The sequence below is a fragment of the Phyllostomus discolor genome, chromosome 14 (assembly GCF_004126475.2).
Source record: "Phyllostomus discolor isolate MPI-MPIP mPhyDis1 chromosome 14, mPhyDis1.pri.v3, whole genome shotgun sequence".
NCBI classification, from domain to species: Eukaryota; Metazoa; Chordata; class Mammalia; order Chiroptera; family Phyllostomidae; genus Phyllostomus; species Phyllostomus discolor.
Genome location: NC_040916.2, coordinates 22958450 through 22979382, shown reverse-complemented (window position 1 = coordinate 22979382; position 20933 = coordinate 22958450). Strand labels below are relative to the sequence as shown.

Genomic DNA, 20933 nt, shown 5'->3' with positions numbered 1-20933 from the left:
TAGAGGTGAGGACATGTTCCGTTTAATTTGTTTTTCTCTCTTGCTTAAAAAAGCTGAGGTCTAATTTACAATGGAATGCACAGATGGTATGCGTCGAATTCGATGAGTTCTAGCAAATGTTTCCTCACACCCAGATCATGATATAGAACGTTTCCATCGCCTCCACAAACGTGTCCCATGCCTCTTGCAGTCAATCCGCACCCCTCAAAGGCCACTACTGTTCTGATCGCCATCACCACAGAATAGTTTTGCCTGGTCTAGAGCTTTGTATGTGGAGTCACACAATATGTGCTTTGGCGTCTTTCAATCAGCACAATGCACCTGAGATACACTGTCATTGCTGCATCAGAAGTTCACGCCTCCTTGTTGCTGAGATTGCTTCACTGTATGTAGGTAGGCATCCCATGCTTGTGTATTCATTTGCTTTTTGATGGACATTGGGATTCTTAGTTTTTTGGTTATTATGGATTTTTTATACAAGTCTTTTTAGGACTGGAGGGAGATTTATAGCATTGAAAGCTGAGACTGAAAAAGATGAGTTACGTTTTGAATAAGTTAAGGCAGAGGGGCTTGAGGGACCTTCAGGAAGTGAGGTCAGGGCCCAGAGGAGGCCAGTCTGAAGCACAGGAGGGAGAGGCGGGCCAGCCGTGCAGCCACGAATTTGCTACATTTAACCGAATGGGTCGAGAGGACACGGTTGACGAACCGTATAGAGGGGGTAGGTATGGAGGAGAAATGGCGTGAGAACTCTCAAAGCACAGATGAGTTTGGTAGATTGGAGAGGGAGAGTGTTGAGGGGGCAAGCACCATGGACTCCACCTTAGCTTAGGCGGGCAGGGAGGACGGAGTCATCAAAATCGAATCATTGGTTAGAGCTGGACTACGCCGGGCCTGAATTGGATGCCAGAGCGCAGAATTTAGACTCCAACAGACTGACCACCCCTGGGAGAGCCGGGTTCTGGAGCGGGGCGTGAGAACGTGAGATTTCCTTTTGGGACTTGTACTCTGGGGACCGGGCACTGGAGGCCGCCGTCGCCGCTGCTGCTGCCGCTGCCAACAGTGCTGAGTTGCTACCGGAGGCAGAGCGTCCCCCTGGACTCCCAGTGTAGCTGCTGGAAGGGAGCATGTCGCCTGGGTGCGTGCGGACCCGGGCCTGAAACTTTGCCTCCGAGCCTCGGCCGCAGGAGACGGAGGCGGTGGCATCTGGCCGCAGCTGGGGGGCAGTGCGTGCGCACAGGGCGCAGGGCGCCTGTCTGGGAGCCCGGGGTCGGCGGGGCAGCCGCGGGGCGGGGTCGGCGCCAGGCCCCGCCCCGCCCGCCCGCGCAGGCGCGCTGTGGGCTGTTAGCTGTCAGGAGCCCAGCTGGGGCCAGCGGGCGGTGGATCCCACGGCGGCGCTGCACTGGGCTGGCTGAGCCCCGCGGCGGCCTGCGGGCGGCGCGGGCAGGATGGGGAACCGGGAGATGGAGGAGCTGATCCCCCTGGTGAACCGTCTGCAGGACGCCTTCTCCGCGCTGGGGCAGAGCTGCCTGCTGGAGCTGCCGCAAATCGCGGTGGTGGGCGGCCAGAGCGCGGGCAAGAGCTCGGTGCTGGAGAACTTCGTGGGCAGGTGAGCGCGGGCACGGGGGGTGGCGACCTGCTCTGGCCCTTGGGGCCCGACGGGGACCCGGGGCTGCTGCCGACCGGGTCGGGGGCAGAGCGGCGGGGGACTGGGGCGCGGGCGGGGTCCTCCGCTGCGGGCATCCTCTGTCCCCCCCCCGCGGGGTGGCCCTCCTGTCTGCCTTTCATCCTGCGATACAAAGCCATTTCCTCCGCGTCCTCCGGCCGGGAGTCGGGAGGGGTCCGCCCCGGGATCGACTTCCCCAGCCAGGCACGCCAGCCGCGGGCAGCCAGATGCGCAGCGCGCGCGGGCACGTCCCGGTCCCTTGTCCTCTGTGTCCCCGGCTCCCCATCCCTCCGTCTCCTGCCGGCCTCGCCGAGGGGGGCTCGCTGGGCTGTGGGGTTTGTTCCCCTGCTCCCCCGCGGAGATGCTCCGCTCCTCTCAGCTGTGTCTGCTGTTCGAGACAGTCGTCGCCTGCCCCTAGCGGAGTGGGGGGGGGGGCGGGGTGCGAGGAGAAAGACCTCGTTTGTTGTGGTGAGGCTTCATATCCAGCGATGCTTCCCCACCACTCTCCTCCCAGGGAGCCCAGAATAAAAGGTGGTGTGTTCGCGTGCGCACCTCTTCACAGCTCCAGCTCCAGGCGCCTGCCGGAGAAACCGAGGCACGGGCTCCCGGGACCTGGGCTGTCCAGGTGCCGTGTCATCCCGGCGTCATCTCCGAACTGACCCGCGTCTTCCTCGCCCTCCCCCTGCGCCCCCTCCCCCGGCCACATCTTCCATTCCCCGAGCTCTGATTTGCCCCGCGAGTCTTCGAGATAACAGGCTGCATCTCAATTGTAGCTAGGGGTTTCTCCGCGACTCGTTAACGCAGAAGCAGCTAAATAATTTATTTCTGAATGGGGAATCATCATTTCTTCCACCGAGCAGTTCAGGAGGGATTAAGTTACCTTAAGGGGCCTTGTCTGAGGAGGTCAGACGTCGGCTGAGACGAGCCCGTCTGGAAGCGACAGGAAAGCTGAAATCTGTTTCCAGGTAGAAGGAAACAGCCCAGGAGTGGGCTGGGGGGCGGGGGGGGGGGGGCGACCCAGAAGTCGTGCTTTAGTCTTTATTCGGCTGGTTAGTGGTTTGGGCTTCAGAAGGATCCTGACCTGTCCCCCCCCCCTTTTTTTTTTTTTTTTTTGCTAGTGTTTGGTGATGATTTAGATACTCCCACACCTCCTTGGGGAATGTTAGTATCCACAAAGTGCATTTGCTGTTCTCTGAGACGATACTCTCTCTCTCAGCTGGCACTCTGTTTCGTCGCCCCTCCCCCACACGAGCTCAAAAGCCAAGAAACCTAATAAGACACTAAAACTACCGACCATCGGCTGGCATTGTTGAGTAAGCCGTTCAATCACTTCGCCTCGGTGTGATCGATTATTTAAGTGATGAGACAAGTGACGACGGTGAAGCATTGTGCCCACGTCATCATATGATGACGTGCTGGAGGAATACACATTTCACACACGTACACACAACAGGCACATGCTCGAAGGTTTCTACTGTCTCTGATTTACTGCTAATGAACTTCACTAAATTTAAAGCGGTACCGTAGGAAGAATGATGTTCGATGACAATGTGTTTTTGGGGTTTCAAACTCCAGAGCGTTTCACATGATACCTTAATAGTCACTTAACTACTTTTGGTTTTTAAACGAATACTTAATCTTAATACTAAGATTAAAATTGTAATTCAAATTCAGTTATCTATTTTTATGCTTCGTTCATGCAGCTAATTGGATGAGCCTATATTCTAAATACATTGTTGGTGGCAAGAGCTTTTGAAGCTAATGTCAGTTTTATGTACGTGTCTTAATTCTCTTCCTGAGGTTTTCACAGCCTGGTGCGCTTCTTAAGGCCATAATAAAATTGTGCAGATTTCCCCTCATAAGCTGTATACTGTTGAAATGAGAATTTTAAAAAAGGAGATATGGAAGAATAAAATACTTTAGTTGGAACATTTTTCATGGTAGAATGAAAAATAGGAACATTATACATATTCTGCAAGTCAGAGCACTTACCAGATACATTAGTAATGTTGTACTTTTTAAAGTTTTACCAATAATTAATCACTGTCAGAAGGGCAAATCAAAGAAAAGGATGAACAAAGAGGGAAAAACTCATTTAGTAAATATATAAAGGGTTGATTATCTGTGGAGATGACACCTGCTTGGCAGAGCCTATATATTACGGGAGAATTTAATTAAAAAGGTCATTTGATTTTAATAAAGGTTTCGGTCATTGAATTATTGAGGAATCTAATTTCTAATTATAAACCAACCTTAGAGGAAAAAGGAGTTCTCTCCTTTAACAGGAGATTCATCTTAGGCAGAAAAACCTACCCCATTCCATCGTACCCTTTTATCTTTTTATTATCCAGAAGTTTTGCAATAAATATGAGGGATTTTTTTTTTGAGGATAAAACTTCCTTTCTCCCATGTTCTGAAGACCGACCCATGTGCCGTGAGTGAATGTAGTCATAAAACAGGAGGACTTGAATAAATGAATAGTGCTTGCTCATCGTCGGTGCTTGCTCTCTTCAAAATAAGGAAGCATTTTCTCCTCAATATTTGACAATCCGTATTTACTGGACTGACCGTATCTGCTCTTCCTCTCGGATAGAGTTTGTTTATATTGATGTTTTTGGACACCACTGAATGAATTTGGATGTGAATGTGTTTACTTCATTTCGCTGTAGCTATAAAATCCGATTTTGGGGTGACGGGTTTGAGACTGTCATGAATAAAATGAGTCATGAATGAGCTACTTGTTTGTGATTCTCTTGCTGCAGTGATGAATTTACATATTAATGTGATATAGCGTGAGTAACCAGATTGTTCTTTTGGTTCTTCTGACGAGATGTATGCTGGCAGTGAGAGGCCGCCTAATGTCTAAAGGACAGGGGCCGAGACTCATGGTCAGGATATAGGGGCTCACGTGCAGGCTTGGGGTCTGCCCATCGGTCCCATTTGTGTATGGAGAAATTGAAGTTATTCAACTACCTTTACATTCAATTGTATTTTTTTTACAGTACGGTGAGACGATGGTGATGATGATGGTTGACATTTTTTGAGTGTTTGCTGTCACCATCAGGTCCTATCCTAGGTGCTTTTGCTTGCATAATCTTATATAATCCTTCCAAAACCCCAGAGAGGAAGGTACTCTTATGAGTTCCATTTTGCAGAAGAGGCCGTTGGGATTCAGAGAGTCTGAGTAGCCTGCTAAAGGCTAATTTAACATAACAATGCTGGGGTTCAGCTGGAGGTGTCTGGGCTCTCTGTACCTGTGTTCTCAGACCTGTGGGCATCTCGCCTCTGTCTTATGGAGACTCGCCAACACCTCTGACAAATGCCTTTCACTTCTTTCTCTGACCACACTTCAATAAATAAGCTGCTACGTTAATAATTGTATTCATATTTATCTATGTACGTCTACCTTGCCTTCTCATTTCGCAGAGGATTTGAAGCAACCCCTGAGGCAAAAGCAACATTAGTTAGAATATGGAATATTTCTTTACTATACTAGACATCCTTGAAAGGAGCTCTAGGATGTAATTGGGTTGTTTATTTATCTGTGTTTGAATACATAAAACTTGTTTATAGAGGTGTTAAGTGAAAACTGTACTAGTTGCTAATGTGCAAATGCTTTTTAATGATATACTTGTTAGAAACATTTGTTCTTCAATGCTAATTATATAGACAGAGGATTTCACATTATATTGCTCTCTGCTGAGTGGTGAATAGACTTTCAATTTGGCACAAAGAGAATAGGTTTTGCAATTATTGGGGACCAAATGAAAGACTTTTTACAAATATTTTATTTATTTATTTTTAGAGAGAGGAGAAGGAAGGGAGAAAGAGAGGGAGAAAAACATCAGTGTGTGGTTGCCTCTCACATGCCTCCAACTGGGGACCTGGCCTGCAACCCAGGGATGTGCCCTGACTGGGAATCAAACCAGTGACCCTTTGGCTCGCAGTCCAGCACTCAATCCACTGAGACATACCAGCCAGGGCTAAAAGATTTTTTAAAAGACTATGTTGAGGGGAGTTCATTTCAATGTGGAAATGTCAAATAATGTATATTTGTTTAGTTTTGAGGTTTCTAAAGATGGATTTGTTGATTATCAAATTAAAGTTGTTTTGTGGGAGAACTTTAAAAGTGAGCCATTTGATGCTGTTGATGAATGGACATGACCAGATAATTTTTTAAAAATCCAAAAGTCTGTTATATGGCTTAGGTAGACACTAATCCACCCTTAAATCCTTTGACTTCAAGAAAATATTTAAAAATTGAAGACTTAAGAGAGAGTTCTCCAATTGTAAATGAGATTAGGCACAGAAGCATTAGTGAAATTTATTAGTGAAACTTCTTAATTCAGAAAATGGTTTATGTTGAGGGAAAAGATGTTTTAAAATATCGAGGCATCCGAATTTAGTGAATATTTTTCAACAAATGGCTTCCAAGTATTAATGCTACTTGGTAAGTGGGTGCTACCAATTAAAATGGGATAATTGTTGAAATCCATGCTTCATGGTTCCCAAGACTCTATTTAAATAAAGTATTGGGAACATGAACTTTTTAAAAAAAGGTTTTTATTTATTTAGTTTTAAACAGAGAGGAAGGGAGAGAGTAAAAGTGAGAGAGACATCAATGTGGTTGCCTCTCCTGTGCCCCCTACTGGGGACCTGGCCAGAAACCCAGGCATGTGCCCTGACTGGGAATCATACCTGGAACTCTTTGGTTCACAGGCCAGTGCTCAATCTACTGAGCCACACCAGCCAGGGCAAGGGAACATGAACTTCTAAAATCCAACAATAAATTGCTGAAACCTGAAATTACAAAGATATTTTTGCTGAATTAGCATTACATCATGTACTTTTAGGTTATCACAAATATGTGGTTGGATTTAATGATCACAATCAACTTAATTTTTTAAATTAATATCTGAGAAGCAATACAATTCGATGAACTGCCCTTGATAGGCTGTCTCTGTTTTAGAATTCACTGCTGTAAATAGATATTTAAAGGACGGACGTGGTTCACTTCTTTAAGAATGACTCTGGTCAGGGGTTGTTCAGAACTCCGGGGGAACAGAAACTTAACAGTCAGCTATGTTGGAGGGTAGGCTATTGGGTTCTCTTCCCACGGAATACACATTTCATATATTAGGTGGGTTTTTTTTTAGGTAGTACCTTTTGTTAGAGCTAATAAGCAGAGTTAAACTGTGATGTTCATTATTATGTTTTATTGAATTTAAGAAAGAACCATAAGCAGTTAAGAGAAACAGATGATTTTTTTTCCTTTCCCACCAGAGGCAAGTCAAGAGAGCCCCAGGCTAATGTCCTGTATAGAATGCTCAGCTCCAAGTCTGCTTTGCAATTTCTCACCTCCTCAGCATGAATTTAAAAACTCTAATGGATGACATTATACTAAACACATTTCTATAAAGTGGGAAGAAGCGGGGGCAGGGGCAGCATCTGCTTAGCCCCACTGGGTGGCAGGCACTGACATCATTCTCACTTCCCATGCCTTCCTCACCTCACCTGTTTTCACCTCCTCATGTCTGTAGGGCAGGAAACTCCAGGTTAGAGAGACAAGTGATTTGGGAAGGATCGTGGCTAGTAAATGAGCATCCTGCGGTTTAGCCTTGGACATGACGTCTATCCGAACTGTTGAGAAACATGGGCAGTAAAGTCAGTGAGCACACATTTACTGGGTTCGAAGTATACTGGCTAAGAATGTGGCAGGAAACAGGAATGTGTAGAAGCTGGTAGATGTGTAAAAAAGAACCGACAGCCTAAGGTGTGAGGCTGCAATTTTCAAATGAGTTCGTGAAATGAAGGCAGCTGGGTAGAACTCAAATGAGCAGGGACACAAGAATTTACACCCTGTCCATTTATTTTTACAAGAAAAGCAAACAACCCCGAAAAACTGCGGTTCTGAAATTGCGCTGGGATGTGAGTGGAAAGTAGACAATGAGTGAGTTTCCAGTGTCGTTTGGCAGCCGGCATTGTTTTAGCCCAAGGCTGCGTGTACTGAAGTATCGGTGTCAAGGCAGGGAGGTGGTGCTCTGTGTCTCGGCGACTGACTCGACAACAAGGCATTGAATTTAGACTGTCACTTTATCACAGAGAGATACAGCGTGTTGGAGAGAGCCCAAGAGAAGAGGAGCAGGAAAGAAAAGGGGCTGGAGAGATTAAAAATATAACTGGGTGTAGCGACGGCTAATTGAGGGCGGGATGGATTGGACCCGTGGCTCTGCAAGGACCTCACGGCACTGATACTCACGGGAGGTGGGATTCTGCTGTCTTTTTAAAGAATAAGGCGTTTAGTTAAAGTAGTGGAATAAGCCGAAGACACATGTCAGGGAGAATGTTCAAAAGTCAGATCTGAGACGGAATGTATTGTTTGGAAAGAGGGAAGGGTAAAGGCGGAGGGTCGACATTCAGTGATCTGCGTTTCTTGAGTTAATCACCTTTCCAACAAATCAGAGGGTTTATCAATACCACGCTGGTGATGTTTTTTTTTTTTCTGTCACAGATAGCTTAGCTTTTATTTTACCAATAGGCATTTCACTAGGTTCTGTAAGACACTTTCTCCTCGATCTTTGCCAGCCTCCTGGAGCTGCGTTAGGAGACAGAGAAACCCAGGGATTTGCCCAAGGTAGGAGACAGAACCAAGGGCTGAGTTGGGAACTCAGCGTTCAGAACGGGGTGGGGGGATGGGGGGGCGGGGTCAGCTCATCCTCTTCTTCTCTTCCTCCTCTGAGTGTGTGAAAGCGCCTCCCGCACACCCTCGCTGGGCTGCCTCCTTTTCACGTTCCCTTCCATCCATCGACCAACCTTCCCTCCTCCTCCATCCCCCCCCCCCCCGTTACTTTTCTTGATAGCAGACCAGCAGTGACGTTCTGTTTGTTCTTCCATGTGCACTAGTGGGAGGAGACAGGGAGCAAGATGTTTCTCAGGCTCACACCAGGTCCTTTGTGTGAGATAATATACCACAGTAACTTGTGACTTTTAGGGAACAGGGGGGGCCTGGGGAAAGTCTAGATGAGAGGAGAGATGTTGTTAATGTTTTCGCACCACCTGGGCATACCTAGAAAGGCGTGTTGGGATGGTCACGGCTAGGCCTTGCTTAAACCAAGGAGAGTGTTTTGAAAAGTTGTATATAAATACATGATATGCAGGGAAAGGTTACTATTTAACGAAATGGGTGGACTTTGGGTAAAATAAGACATATATCTGGGTAGCAAAATCTCACCCTTCAGGTTGCCTGTTTCCTATCTTTACTTTCTTTGTGCTTGTATTCTTCGAGGGAGGCCTGTAGACATTTTAACATTTCATCTCAGCAAGCATGAATATTGTGTTAAATCCCTGATGCCAACTGCAACAAAGGCAGGATGGTTGTTGAGGTAAAGGATGGTGTATTTGATTGTATGAATGACATGGGGTTGCTTTTGGCCTTGTGTTACCCTAACTGTCCTGCTGAGAGGGCTCTGTTTCCAGGAGCTGAAGGTGTGCCTCGGGGCTCCCTCGTGACAGAGTCTGATTTCCACTTCCCACTAGTTCAAGGTCATGACGTGCTCACAAGTAACACGCGCATACCTATCAGGAGTGGGTAGCAATTCTGAAGGACCTCATTGTCTAAGGTTTCTGTGGCTGGGCGTTGAATAATCCATTTAAATAAGTAATTTGATGGGTGACTAATCTTCTTTATGTTATCTTTTTTTCTCGGATCCCGAAAAGGCCCATAGTTGAAAAAAGGAGCCATCATACCCGTTGTGACAAAGTGCGGGCCTCGCTGAGTGGTGTCCCAGGCCCGCCCCGACTCTTGCTGGTGGGAACGCTCCTCAGAGTGGTAGTCTCATCTGCAGCATAGAGATAATGACCCAGACTCACACTTCCAGGGTGTGAGTGAGTGCTCAGCGAAGAGATGTAATGTGCAAGGCCCGTGGTGTACATTCAATAAGCGACAGCTGCACTATTGTCATTTATAAGAAAAATACGTATTTGGTTGTCAGCCCAGGTTCCTGCTCCGGGCTCCTCACACCCCTGGGCTTCTCTGAGTGTTAACAGCGTGAAGGTGTTCTTTGTTGTACCAAGGAGGTGACTTTCGGATGCCCCTAGGCCTGCTAAGGATGGGGCGGATCCCCCGAGGAACTAACCAGGGAATTAGAGAGGGTTAGAGGTATGGGATTTGCAGTCCCCTCTCCCCAACCCCCAACCCCCCACTCTGGGGAGGGAAGGGGGGCTGAGATCAGTTTCAGTGACCAAAGGCCGATGACTTAATCAATCATGGCTCACAATGCAGCCTCCTTTAAAGCCCAAAAGGATGGGGTTGCAAGACCCGTGAACCTGTGGAGGTTTGGGGACAGGGACAGGGCACGGAAGCTCTGTGCCCCTCCCCCTACTCTGTCCCGTGAGTCTCCGCCGTCTGGTTGTTTCGGAGTTGTATCTTTCACGACAAATCTGAACCCTAGTAAGTACGATGTTCTCTGAGTTCTGTGAGCCGCTCGAACACACTGGTGGAACACGAGGAGGGGCGTTGGGACCTCCAGTCTGCGGTCTGTGCAGCAGGAGCGCCGCTCAGGACCTGGGCTTGCGAATGGAATCTGAAACGTGTGTGTGTGGGGGGGGGGGCAGTCTTGTAGGACCGAGCCCGTCGCCTGCAGAATCTGACCCTCACCCCAGGTGCCTCAGAACTGAGGGGAAGTGGGGGACACGCTGCTGCCGCCTGAGGGTTCCCCAGATGTGTGGGGAACCCCTTCCAACGCACCAGGAGGAGGCTGGGTCCAGAAGCTCTCAGGTGCCTTTGGAAGTACAGGGTGCTTTGGACACTCAACGGGGAAGGGCACACCTCTAGAGGGAGGGAGGAATTTGTGAACGGGGCGGGGTTTGAAATGAACACTCAGGAGTAAGGATCGGAGAGGCGGAGGGGAGGCCGGGATCACAGATGGCTGCCCGCTCTGCCGCCTGAGGACTCGGGGTGGGCGGCGCCCCGCTGTGGGGCTCTGAACGTCTCTGACGGAGTCATGCTCATTTTGGGGCTCCCAAGGCCGACTGCACATTCTTTATTCATATTCCCCAGTCTCTTGTTCAATTGTGTTTGAGGTACTTAATTTTTATTGAGTTTTTTTTTAAAGATTTTATTTATTATTTTTTAGAGAGGGAAGGGAGAGAGAAAGGTGGGGGGGGAGAGAGAGAGAGAGAGACAGAGAGAGAGAGACAGAGAGAGAGAGACAGAGAAAGAGAGACAGAGAGAGAGAGACATCAATGTCCAGTTGCTGGGAGCCATGGCCTGCAACCCAGGCATGTGCCCTGACTGGGAATCGAACCTGCGATTATTGAGTTTTCACTCATTAAATCGTCGACCCGACTTAAGATGGGTTGGTACTGGGAATGAAGACCCTGCCTTTCAGTAACAGATTTGTTTTTTTATGAACTAATTCTCCCACATGCCTCCACCTTTGAGTTATTCCTTCAAAGCAAAGATGTGGAGATTCGAGTGTGATCTCCTCGAGGAACTCATCAAAACAAGGGCTGCCAGGCTCTGCTCGTGGAGACTGACGCGGTGGTCGCGGAGTGGAGCCGTGGTTTTTCCAAAGCTCTCCTGGTGCTTCCGATCGGCAGCCAGATCTGGGAACTGCCGATCGCCACTTCCACGGTCCCCGTGACTTCCCAGCTGTGGAAACACGTTTCCCTTTCCCCTCAGGACACTGGAAAACCCCTCGTGAGGTCACTGGTGACCTCCAAACAGCTTAATGTGCTTTCCAAGTATTTCTGAAGTGGAATGGCTTATGCTGAATTCCTCCAGCCAGGGACCGAGTGCAAGCTGTCGTCCTTCCTCCTCTGGACGGAAGGTGTGATGTCTTCCCCTCTGCGACCCTCCAGTCTGCCTTCTGTGCAGCCGTGGCACAACGGGTAGGCAACGAAGATGCAATGGTGTCACTGTCTCTGTGAGAACTTTCCCTGATGCCACCTGCCAGCACAAAATCTAAGCTTCTGGGCGTGGCACGAAGGCCCCATGTGGGCCGGCCGCTAGGTCGTCCAGTGTGCTTGCATTCAGCCCCGTTTGATACCCTGCGCACAGTCAGCGTGGTTTGCGACATTTCTTTGCCTTCGCCCGTAGACCCCTTTATAGGAGTAACGTTATGCTCTTTCACCAGGCTAACCCCTGTTGTTTTTAACTCAGCTCACTTCTCCTCCTGGAAGCCTCCACTGCCTTCTGCTCTCTCATCCCTTCCGGGTCCCCTGGTCCTCTTCCTGGCGCCCACAACTCTGAGCAGCTCTTTGGTAGTGTGCCTATCATATTGCGTTAAATGGTCTCATCTACTGCTACCCCTAAACTGTGAGCTGCTTGAGGGCCGAGTCAGTTTACTGGTTCATCCTCACTGGTAGCACACAGTAACTCCTAGATAAAGGTCGAATGCATGAGTCAGCACGTATAATGGAGAGGGTTCAGCCTGCGTCGCACCTGGTTTATCCGCAGCCTACAATGCTGTTTGTTGAGTCCTCACTGCGTGCCAGACGCCGTTTTGAGCAGCAAAAAGGCGTTCACAAGTGAGCAGGCCCACTCCCTGTCCTTGTGGGCTTTGCAGTCCAGTGGAAAGACAATAATAAGCAGATACTAAATGAATAATTGCAAGGGAGTGAGGATGCTGTCACAGAAATGATCAGGGCATGGTGACCAAGCATGATGGAGGGGGACATGTGTGTAGGCGAGTCAGGGAAGCTGGTCTCTGATGAGGTGCCAGAGCAGCCGAGGGACAGGGGCCTGCCGTGGGTGGAGCTGGGTGAAGTGTTTTGTGCAGAAGGAGCGGCGTACACTGAGAATGCTACTGGGGTGTCAAACGACAGCTGTGTGTTGCAGGAACTGAAGCCTGTGTCACAAGAGCCCGTGGGGCGGGGGAGAAAATATGGCGAAGGAGGGTAGCCGGAGAGTCCGGGCAGGTTTTATCAAAAACAGTTTCAGCGTTTGTGCAGAGTGCACCAGTAAGCAACCAAAGGAAGGATTTCAATCAGGGGAGTGATGTGATGTGATTTACATCTTTAAAAAAAATCTCTGGGGGTCGGCACTGTCTAAGCTGGGAGTCATCACCCCCTGTGGCTCTGTGGCTCTGTGGCTAGTGATCCCGAGAAGCTGATTTCCAATTTTATGTGCTTTTAATTATTCCTAAACCTAAATGTAAAAACATAATGGATTCCGTTATTTGGAGCTTTTAAGATGCCGTGGTAGGAGCCCAGCTGGAGAGAGTGGAGAAGGCAGTGGGGAGGGAGCGAGTGAGGACAGCGTGTAGACGCCTCTTCTAGAAGAAGCTGGAAGGGGGTCTGGGGCTGAGGGCGGGCACTGCCTCATGGGAGACGTGGGGGCGTTTTTGTTTCTAGTGGGAGTGACGGGGGACGACATGGGGAAGAGAGGGGCCGTGAGGACGTGCAGTGGGGTGAGACCCAGAGGTCCTGGGGGGCAAGGCCTCTTACCAGGGGGGCGGGGCACCTCCTTCGCTGTCCCCGAAGGACAGTGGAGCTGGCACAGACGTGGCAGGCGCCAGGGACACAGGGAGGACAGGGCAGTCCCAATCTGACCAGGGGTGGAGAGGGAGGACAGAAGGGAGGAGGAAGAGGCGAGTGGAGAATATCGGAGGAAGTGGGAATGTGAGCTCCTAGGGAACTATATCCCCAGTGGAGGTGAAATTTTTAAAGTCAAAAACAGCTACATGGAGTTTCTCAAAAGCACGTTTCATCAGATCACTCTACTGCTAACGCCCCCGTTACTCGGCTTCTTAGCACGGCATGATGCTGATTCCTCCGCGATCGGCCGTCCGCCTCCCGGTCCTTTCTCCCCTCTGACCCTCGCCCTCCCCGTGGTGCTCAGTCCCACCAAGCCCCTCAGCTCCTAGAAGGTGGCCAGCCCTCCCACGTCCCCAGGGCTAAGCATGTGGTCCCCTCCACCTGCCCAGCGAGACTCACGTTTCAAGATGCAGCTCCCTTCGCTTCTCGGAAGCCGCCCCTCAGCCAGCAGCGGGGAGGGGACTCGCCCACCCGTGTGGAGAGGCTGCCGTGCTGGGAGCTGCGCTGCACTCTGAGCTCCTGGAACACAGGATTCTCCAGAGAAGGAGAGCCGTGTGGACCAAAAGCCAGGGGCTTTTGAACGTATGTGGTTTTCGGAGTTTGTTTCGTCACGTGCAGAATGGAGATGATATACGCAATCTCAATGTAGACTTTTTTTACAAAGTCTCAACAGGGGCTTTTAAGTGTCTAGGACACAGACTCCTCAGTAAGTACCGGTTGAAGACTAGACCTTCAGCAAAGACTTAGAGGTAGCCCAACAGGCCAGAGAGCTCCTCCCCACCTCAAGGATCCCCCAGGACACCTGCTCGGTGTGAGATGCTGCGTTTCCTGGGCCTGCTTCCTCAGACAAACGAGGAGGACCTAGAACGAAAGACCGTTTTTCCGGAAGGTGATGTGTCTCCAGAATGGCTTGTCGCCTTCCTGGTTGGGGCCCGTGGGTGGCCGAGTGCAGGGATACGTTTGGTGTAGAAGGAAGGCGTGTATATTCGCGGCTCTACCTTGAATACTTCCCAGTAAGGTCTGGCGGTGCCTGGGCATGCAGGGGCGTGGCAGTGAGGGGGACAAGGCCTGGTGACCGGTTAAAAGGAGCTAACGGCTTACGGTCCGGCTTGCCAGGGGAGAGGACAGGCTCCCGGTTGTCCGTCGAACAGACTGGACTTGTGGAAGCGAAGCCTGTTGAATGGAGGCCCCTGAGCTTGGGGCTTTCCTATTAGACGGAAACCAGGACACACACAAAGAGATCATAGTTTATATTCATTATACATGTATGTATATGTACATATACACACACAACAAGCACGTCTATTTGGAATGGAATATAACATTTACTGCTGAATTATCATCGGGTGGCCTGTTTTATCCAGTAGCTTTTTTTTTTTTTTTAAATGGTACATAAATGATGTATTTGTAAGCCATTTTCTTATGGCTTTGTACTATTATACTAGGGATGCTTTAATTTTCAGATTTTGCTTGCCAAAAGTTTATAACTCTTGCTTGAACATGCTTTCCTTATCATGCAGCTTAGAGTTTTAATTTAGAGAGAATTTTTTTTGCTAAGTTATTTTAGAATTAAGTTAATCATTTTTTTTTACATCTGCCTTTTAAAACATAGGTGTTTAAAATCAGGGAGGTTTTGTTAGTTGGAGAGAGACATTCCTCTGTAATTCATAGGAAGTTAGGTATCATCCCTGCAAATAAAGCCATTTTTGAATATAAATTTATTGACATCTGCTTTCCTGCAAAGGCTTTGAGGTAGCTTCCTTCATACCATATTCATTCATTCGTTCGTTTGTTAAATTTGGCTGAAGGAGGCTGGCAGCGTTACTAGTTAGTTATCCTGCTAATTAACCTTCAACTATTTGTATAGCACGTACTAAGAATCGTTCATTCATTTTTTTTTAACAAATGATTTTGGAGGTATTGGACACATAAAATGAAACAATGAAGTGAAAGTGAAGAGGCAGGATGAAGACAAAGAAGTAGCTAAGGTGAGACCTAGACGTGGTCAATAGAAGATTCCCAAATGTGAAGGTTATCCTGAGAGTGGACTCGAACCTACGCACCGTGGTGGTTGGGGGGAAGTGAAGTACGATTCATTATCAGAAAGAAGGAAAAAAGCCCCCTCTTTATGCTGTTTCCTCTCGAGCCGAGTCAAAAACAACTTCTCCCATGTGTTAGCAGCCACTAATAGCTTCCTTCCTCTGGATCTCACTGATCACCAGGGTTCAGCTAGGCAGGTGACGCCGGGGTCTCGAGCCTGGATCCCGTTCCCACGTCTTCAGATGCGTGCGGAGATTTTGACGTAAGTGATCAGGCGTTTACGAACAGATTCGTCCTCTTGCCCAGGCGGCGCACTTCCTGTGTGTAGGGATGGACTTGGCTGTTCTCATCATCAAGAGACATCGACACTTGTCTGTCTGCGTCCACCTCCTCTCCCCGCACCTGCTCAGTTCCGTGCGTTCTGCCTGCCTCGGCCGCGTCGGGCCTCTCCGTGGCGCTTTTCTGCTTCTGCAGCGGTCGGCCTGGCTCAGAACTTACCCTCCCCCCTTGTCGGTCCGCTGCAGTCGCTCTTTGAAGAGCCTCAGCTCTCCTCTCCGGGGTCAGCCCCCGCCTCAGTCGTCTGAAGTGCTCTCGCCAGGGCTCTCTTAAGGCACCACTCTAACCATCGTCACTCCCTGTCCTTGCACAGTTATAACCCCGACGTCCTGACGTCGTGTTTAACGTCTTCTGGGATCTGGTCACCAGCTCAGCTACTTTCCAGCATCTCTTCCCAGAATACCCCTTGGGCCTTCTCCCCGCCGCCCCCAGCCCCCCAGTCATCACCCTTACCGCTTCCTCTGCCTCTGGGACTTTGGCTCTTCTCTTCCTTTCATTTTATCTCAACTTGTTAGAGCTTTACGGAGTGTTCGAGGTATGCATGGGATCATGCCAGGTCTCGTGGATCCAACGATGAGATGGTTACCTCTCCCGGAGAGACCTCACAGAGTACCCCACTGAATGGGTAAGGTGGAGTTGACAGCTGTTTCCTCTGCGAAGCCTTTCTGATTGTCCAGCTCCGATGGATTTTATTTCCTTTAGTGTCGTTTTTTAAAGCCTTCGCTTGTATTTTTCAATAGGCCTTATCAACGGCCTAAACATGACTTATTTTCTTTTTCTTTTTCTTAAAGATTTTATTTATTTATTTTTAGAGAGGGAATGGAGGGAGAAGGAGAGAGAGAGAGACATCAATGTGCGGTTGCTGGGGGCCGTGGCCTGCAACCCAGGCATGTACCCTGACTGGGAATGGAGCCTGTGATGCTTTGGTTCGCAGCCCGTGCTCAATCCACTGAGCTACGCCGGCCAGGGCTGACTTATTTTCTATGCTGCATTACTTTATAAGCATCTCTGCATCGCACGGCCTGTGTCCTAAGGTCCTAGTTTGCAACATGTGATCTGAGTCCCATTGCAGGGGTTCGGCGAGGCTTTTCAGGATTGCGGACAGGGGCCACTGGCTGAGATGACTTGCAGACCGAGAGGCAGGTGTCATTGTCTGTCCAAACACTCCAGCCGGCCAGTTGTCTTTTCGGGGTCTCGTTTTAAAAGCTGCTTCTAGGTCTTATTTTAAAAGCTTAGGTGCACGTGAGGTTCGAATAAAGGCCACACATTTCGAAACGTTCTGACTGTGGGTGTCATGGCACAGGAAGCGCGGCCTTTGAAGTCGCAGGAACTCTGCAGGGCGTGTGGAGAAGAGCTGGGAATGGCCTGAGCAGGGGGCAGGAGCCCTCCCCTGGGAGGGGAAGCAAGGGGAAGAAAGTCAGGCTTGGAACAGACTTGAAGCAGACCAACGGCTTTTGAAATCCGATATAGTTCTGGCCAGCCTTGTCGGAATGGTCACTGGTGAAGCACTTGCGCCCCGCTCCTCTCCTCACCCCGACCATGACTGCTTTATTTCACTGAAAACCCTGTGTTTTTTTTTAAAGATTTTATTTATTTTTAGAGAGGGAAGGGAGAGAGAGAGAGAGAGAGAAACATCAATGTGTGGTTGCTGGGGGTCATGGCCTGCAACCCAGGCATGTACCCTGACTGGGAATCGAACCTGCGACACTTTGGTTCGCAGCCCGTGCTCAATCCACTGAGCTATGCCAGCCAGGGCTAAAACCTTGTGTTTTATAATACATCTGCTTGTGCTCTTCCCCATCACCTGTTTGCAATACAGAAGTCACATCTGTACCAGGCTATAATCACATCACATTCGTGGTTCATCCAGTTCATACCTCTTCTGCCAATAGACACTTAAGTAGCGTGTTGGGGGGAGGTGCAGGGCATTGGTGCTTACCATAACCTGCCACATTTTATCTCTGAAAGATGCTCCATTGTGAAGATGCACCACTACTTTATGTATAGCTAACAAAGAAGGAAAAAAAAACCACTGTCAGTTAAACGGTCCTTTCCTGTCCCTTAGAATTTTTGTTTTATACTTACTGGAAAAGCTCGCAGGCTTTATAGAAATAGATTTGTTTTTGCTCCTCTGTCCCTCTTGTGCACACATACAGTGTAAGCTGTCAATGAAGTGAACTGGTTCATTATCCCATAAGCGTCTTCTCATTGAGTCCAACTCCCGAGTCCCTCTCGCGTGCACGACCGGTGCTCTGTCTCCCCGCCCGGAAGCATCCTCGGTGCCATTTATTAGGAGTGTTGGTGCTGAAGTGTTTCTTTAAAGAGGGCGTCTTGCTCAAGTGAGGGGAGTATTAATCACTTCCAGATGGGACCTCTTCAAGTGGACCAGGTCTGGAATTCTTTGGTTCCTGCCCTGGGACCCACCCTCCCCGGTGAGGGTGTCGAGTTGTGTCCAGAGGACAGCTTGTGGCATGCCAGGCATCCGGCTTCCCCAGGGCCTGCCCGGGCCAAGGGGCAGAAACCGAAACACCCAGAAGGACTTGGTGCCCGGCCAAGAGATTTTTCCTGTTTTCAGCCACGGCACTCCAATTTGCGCGTTGGGTGAATGAGTGGAAAATTTTGAGCAAGAAATAGCGTCATGCCGGATCCATCCGGAATGCCAAATCCACCTAGTTAACGACATCTTTGCAGCCATGCATAATTGAGTTAGAGATGTCACGGCGTAGACAGTTTGTTTCTCAGGCAGAAAGGAAGGAGAAATAGCTGCTGTTTGGTAAGCCAGGGCTTCCTGGCAGCTCCGGCTTGCTGTGTCAAGTGCGGAGCGGCCTTACCCATGGAAAACCTTGATGTTTCACTTGCTCTGTCTCATTGCTACAGCAATCGCAGTGTGAGAGGGAACCAGAGCTGCTCCTGAGTGTGTCCCATATAGAATTTCGTAAACTATAGTTGCACGGCTGCTGGTGTCTGCCCGTGTGCTTGCTTTAAGTCTCTCTGACCATCATAAGTGTGGCTTCTTGGAGAAAACCGTTTGGGAATGCTTTGGGAGCACGAAGTGTCGCTTTCCCCTCTGCATTGAGAGGTGTGAAACCACCTGGCTTGTGGGCCCGGGGCTCCTTCCTTTGCCCTCCCGTCTGGTGCTGCCCTGCACATGCTGAAGAACGTGTGTCTGCTTGCACACGGCTTGGCCGCACGAGGGTCTCGGTAGAGTCTCAGTTTCCCAAGGTGTCTAGCGTGTGATCATCTCTCTTGCCTGCATTTGTCTCTTCGGAGGTATTTCCCCGTAAGGGAAGTGGGTAGTTGTATCCGTCATTTCTAGTTAACTGTTGAGCTGCGCTGGTTTGCTCTGGAGTTTCTGGTCTGCAGTTCACACAAGTCTTGTTTCTCCTGTGCTCATGCCCACATGGGAACGGAACCTCCTGACCTCCAATTTTCCAGCTGTTTACTGTCTTTTTCCCCCCATTAATTACTAGTTGATTCATGTCACGACTGATAGTCATTTGTTGTCAGCAAGATAAGATGTGACACTGGGATCTGTTGCTGAAGTATTTTACTGCTATGCCTTGTTTTTATTGTTTGAGAAGTTAAGACTACTACTGCTTGGTGGCCACACACGTTTCGTGCCACCTCAAGACAAATCAGCTTATTATCAGTTACTTTCAGTTTAACGTAAGCTGCAGCTCGTCGAGGTGGGGACTGATGACTTCTACGTGGACACAAGTTAGTTTTTAAACACAGGAAGTTCCGACATTTCCTCTGGTTTTGATCACAGCAGCCTGTCTCTGACACCCAGCTTCCTTCACGAGTCATGTGGGTTGCAGAGCCGTGATCAGGCACTGCTGGCGACAGGCACCTGCACAGGGGTGGTGCCTGTGAGGACACACGTGTGCCCTGCAGAGCTAGCCCTGCAGTCGGGGTCCTGGCGGCTTGCTTCAGGACCCATGGAGGACCCGTGCATCCGCTACTGTGTTTCCCATCACTGTGAGAACATTCGATAACATGGCATGTCCTTGGTTCTCAGACTCAGTTCTGTCCCGGAAGGCTGTCTGACAGCCAATCTGTTTGAAAACAGAATCTCCTTTCTTTGTCACCTGAGAGGCCAGTGACTGATCAATCACGCAGGTATCAGTGTGAAATTGTCGTTGGGTAGAGAATTGGGACTTGAATTTTTTTAGACAACCGAGACATCTTTCCTGTGAGCAACCTGGTTGAGAACCGAGTTGTTTGAGAACCAAGGCGTTCGAGAGCTGAGGTTTGATTGTGGTATCTGTGTGATACGAATGGCCCCGTACAGTCCTTCCTGACTTAAAGTAACATCGGCAGCACATATCACCTTTATGGGCTCCCACTGTGTGCTCCTTAAGAAGACACTACTGAAGATAAATTTCAGGTGGGACCCCTTGACAACGAAAGTATTTATCTTTTCAAGGTGAGCCAGCCCGTGCTCAGCGAGCCTTTTGCCCGTTCGGCACTTGTCAGCCTTGGCAGTCTCTCGTGCCTTGTTCCGTGTTCTGTAAATGAAGAGCGAAGAGCTGATCATCAGTTAAGTAGGTTTCTGTGGAACACCTACTATGTGCCAGTCATTTTGCAACATGGATTACGGATCAAAAAGAACCTCTTCTGGCCCCCTGCACTCAGATTATGTTCTCTTGGGGAGAGATAAGACACGGAGCATTAGAAGACAGCCTGAGGCTGTAGAATGCTAAACAGAACACGGCGTGGTACCAAAGCAGCCTGTTCTTGCAACGGGCAGTCCGAGGGGGAACAGTCCTCTTTGAAAGGTGGTGTCTAGGAAGAGTCTATGAAAGAAGGATTGCGTGGGTGGGCCCTGGGGGATGGTGCGGTGCGGGAAGACAGAGGACGGTGGAGGGTGGATCTGGAGGAGGAATGCCCTGGGTGAATCCTTGGAGACACAGAAAAGAGGGGGGGCACTCAGGGAACAGCTCGGTACTAGGGTTGAGTTTAAAGGAGGAGAGCTACAAAACGAGTCAAGTGCTCCGAGCTGGAAGTGTGCTGTGGACCTTGTCCGAAGGGACGGGGCAGAGAGGGCCGTCTGGGCTGCAGGGAGACCAGGGGGGAGCCAGCCTACACTGCTGAGTGACACAGTGCACAGTCATCTGCATCTTCGCCGCTCGAGGCTCAGAGCCACACGGACAGGTGGCTACGCTGCTGTCCAGGACCTGATTTTCCACAATGCTGAACAGCTCTTCATAAACTTCCGGGCAAAACAGAGTCTCCTCTCAGTTTACATGGCAGCTTCATTTCCAGAAAATTCGGTAGATTGCCAGCATCCGTGTTTGTACTATATAAATCAGAATTAGGCTCTGGTGCAGACAGTTCCACCCACATGAGTGCGTAG

At 49.4% G+C, this 20933-nt stretch overlaps 1 protein-coding gene across 7 annotated transcripts in view; it reads left to right on the top strand.

Moving 5' to 3' along the window:
- The first annotated feature begins 1343 nt into the window (after positions 1-1343).
- DNM3 (dynamin 3) overlaps positions 1344-20933 on the top strand; it is a 369351-nt gene continuing 349761 nt past the window's right edge. For 6 of the 7 annotated variants that reach the window (XM_028530855.2, XM_028530853.2, XM_028530854.2 and 3 more), the window contains exon 1: positions 1344-1606. In XM_028530855.2, coding sequence (XP_028386656.1) covers positions 1446-1606 — 161 coding nt within the window. In that variant the 5' untranslated portion in view covers positions 1344-1445. The remainder of the gene's footprint in view (positions 1607-20933) is intronic. The other variant, XM_036015983.1, reaches the window with a different exon arrangement.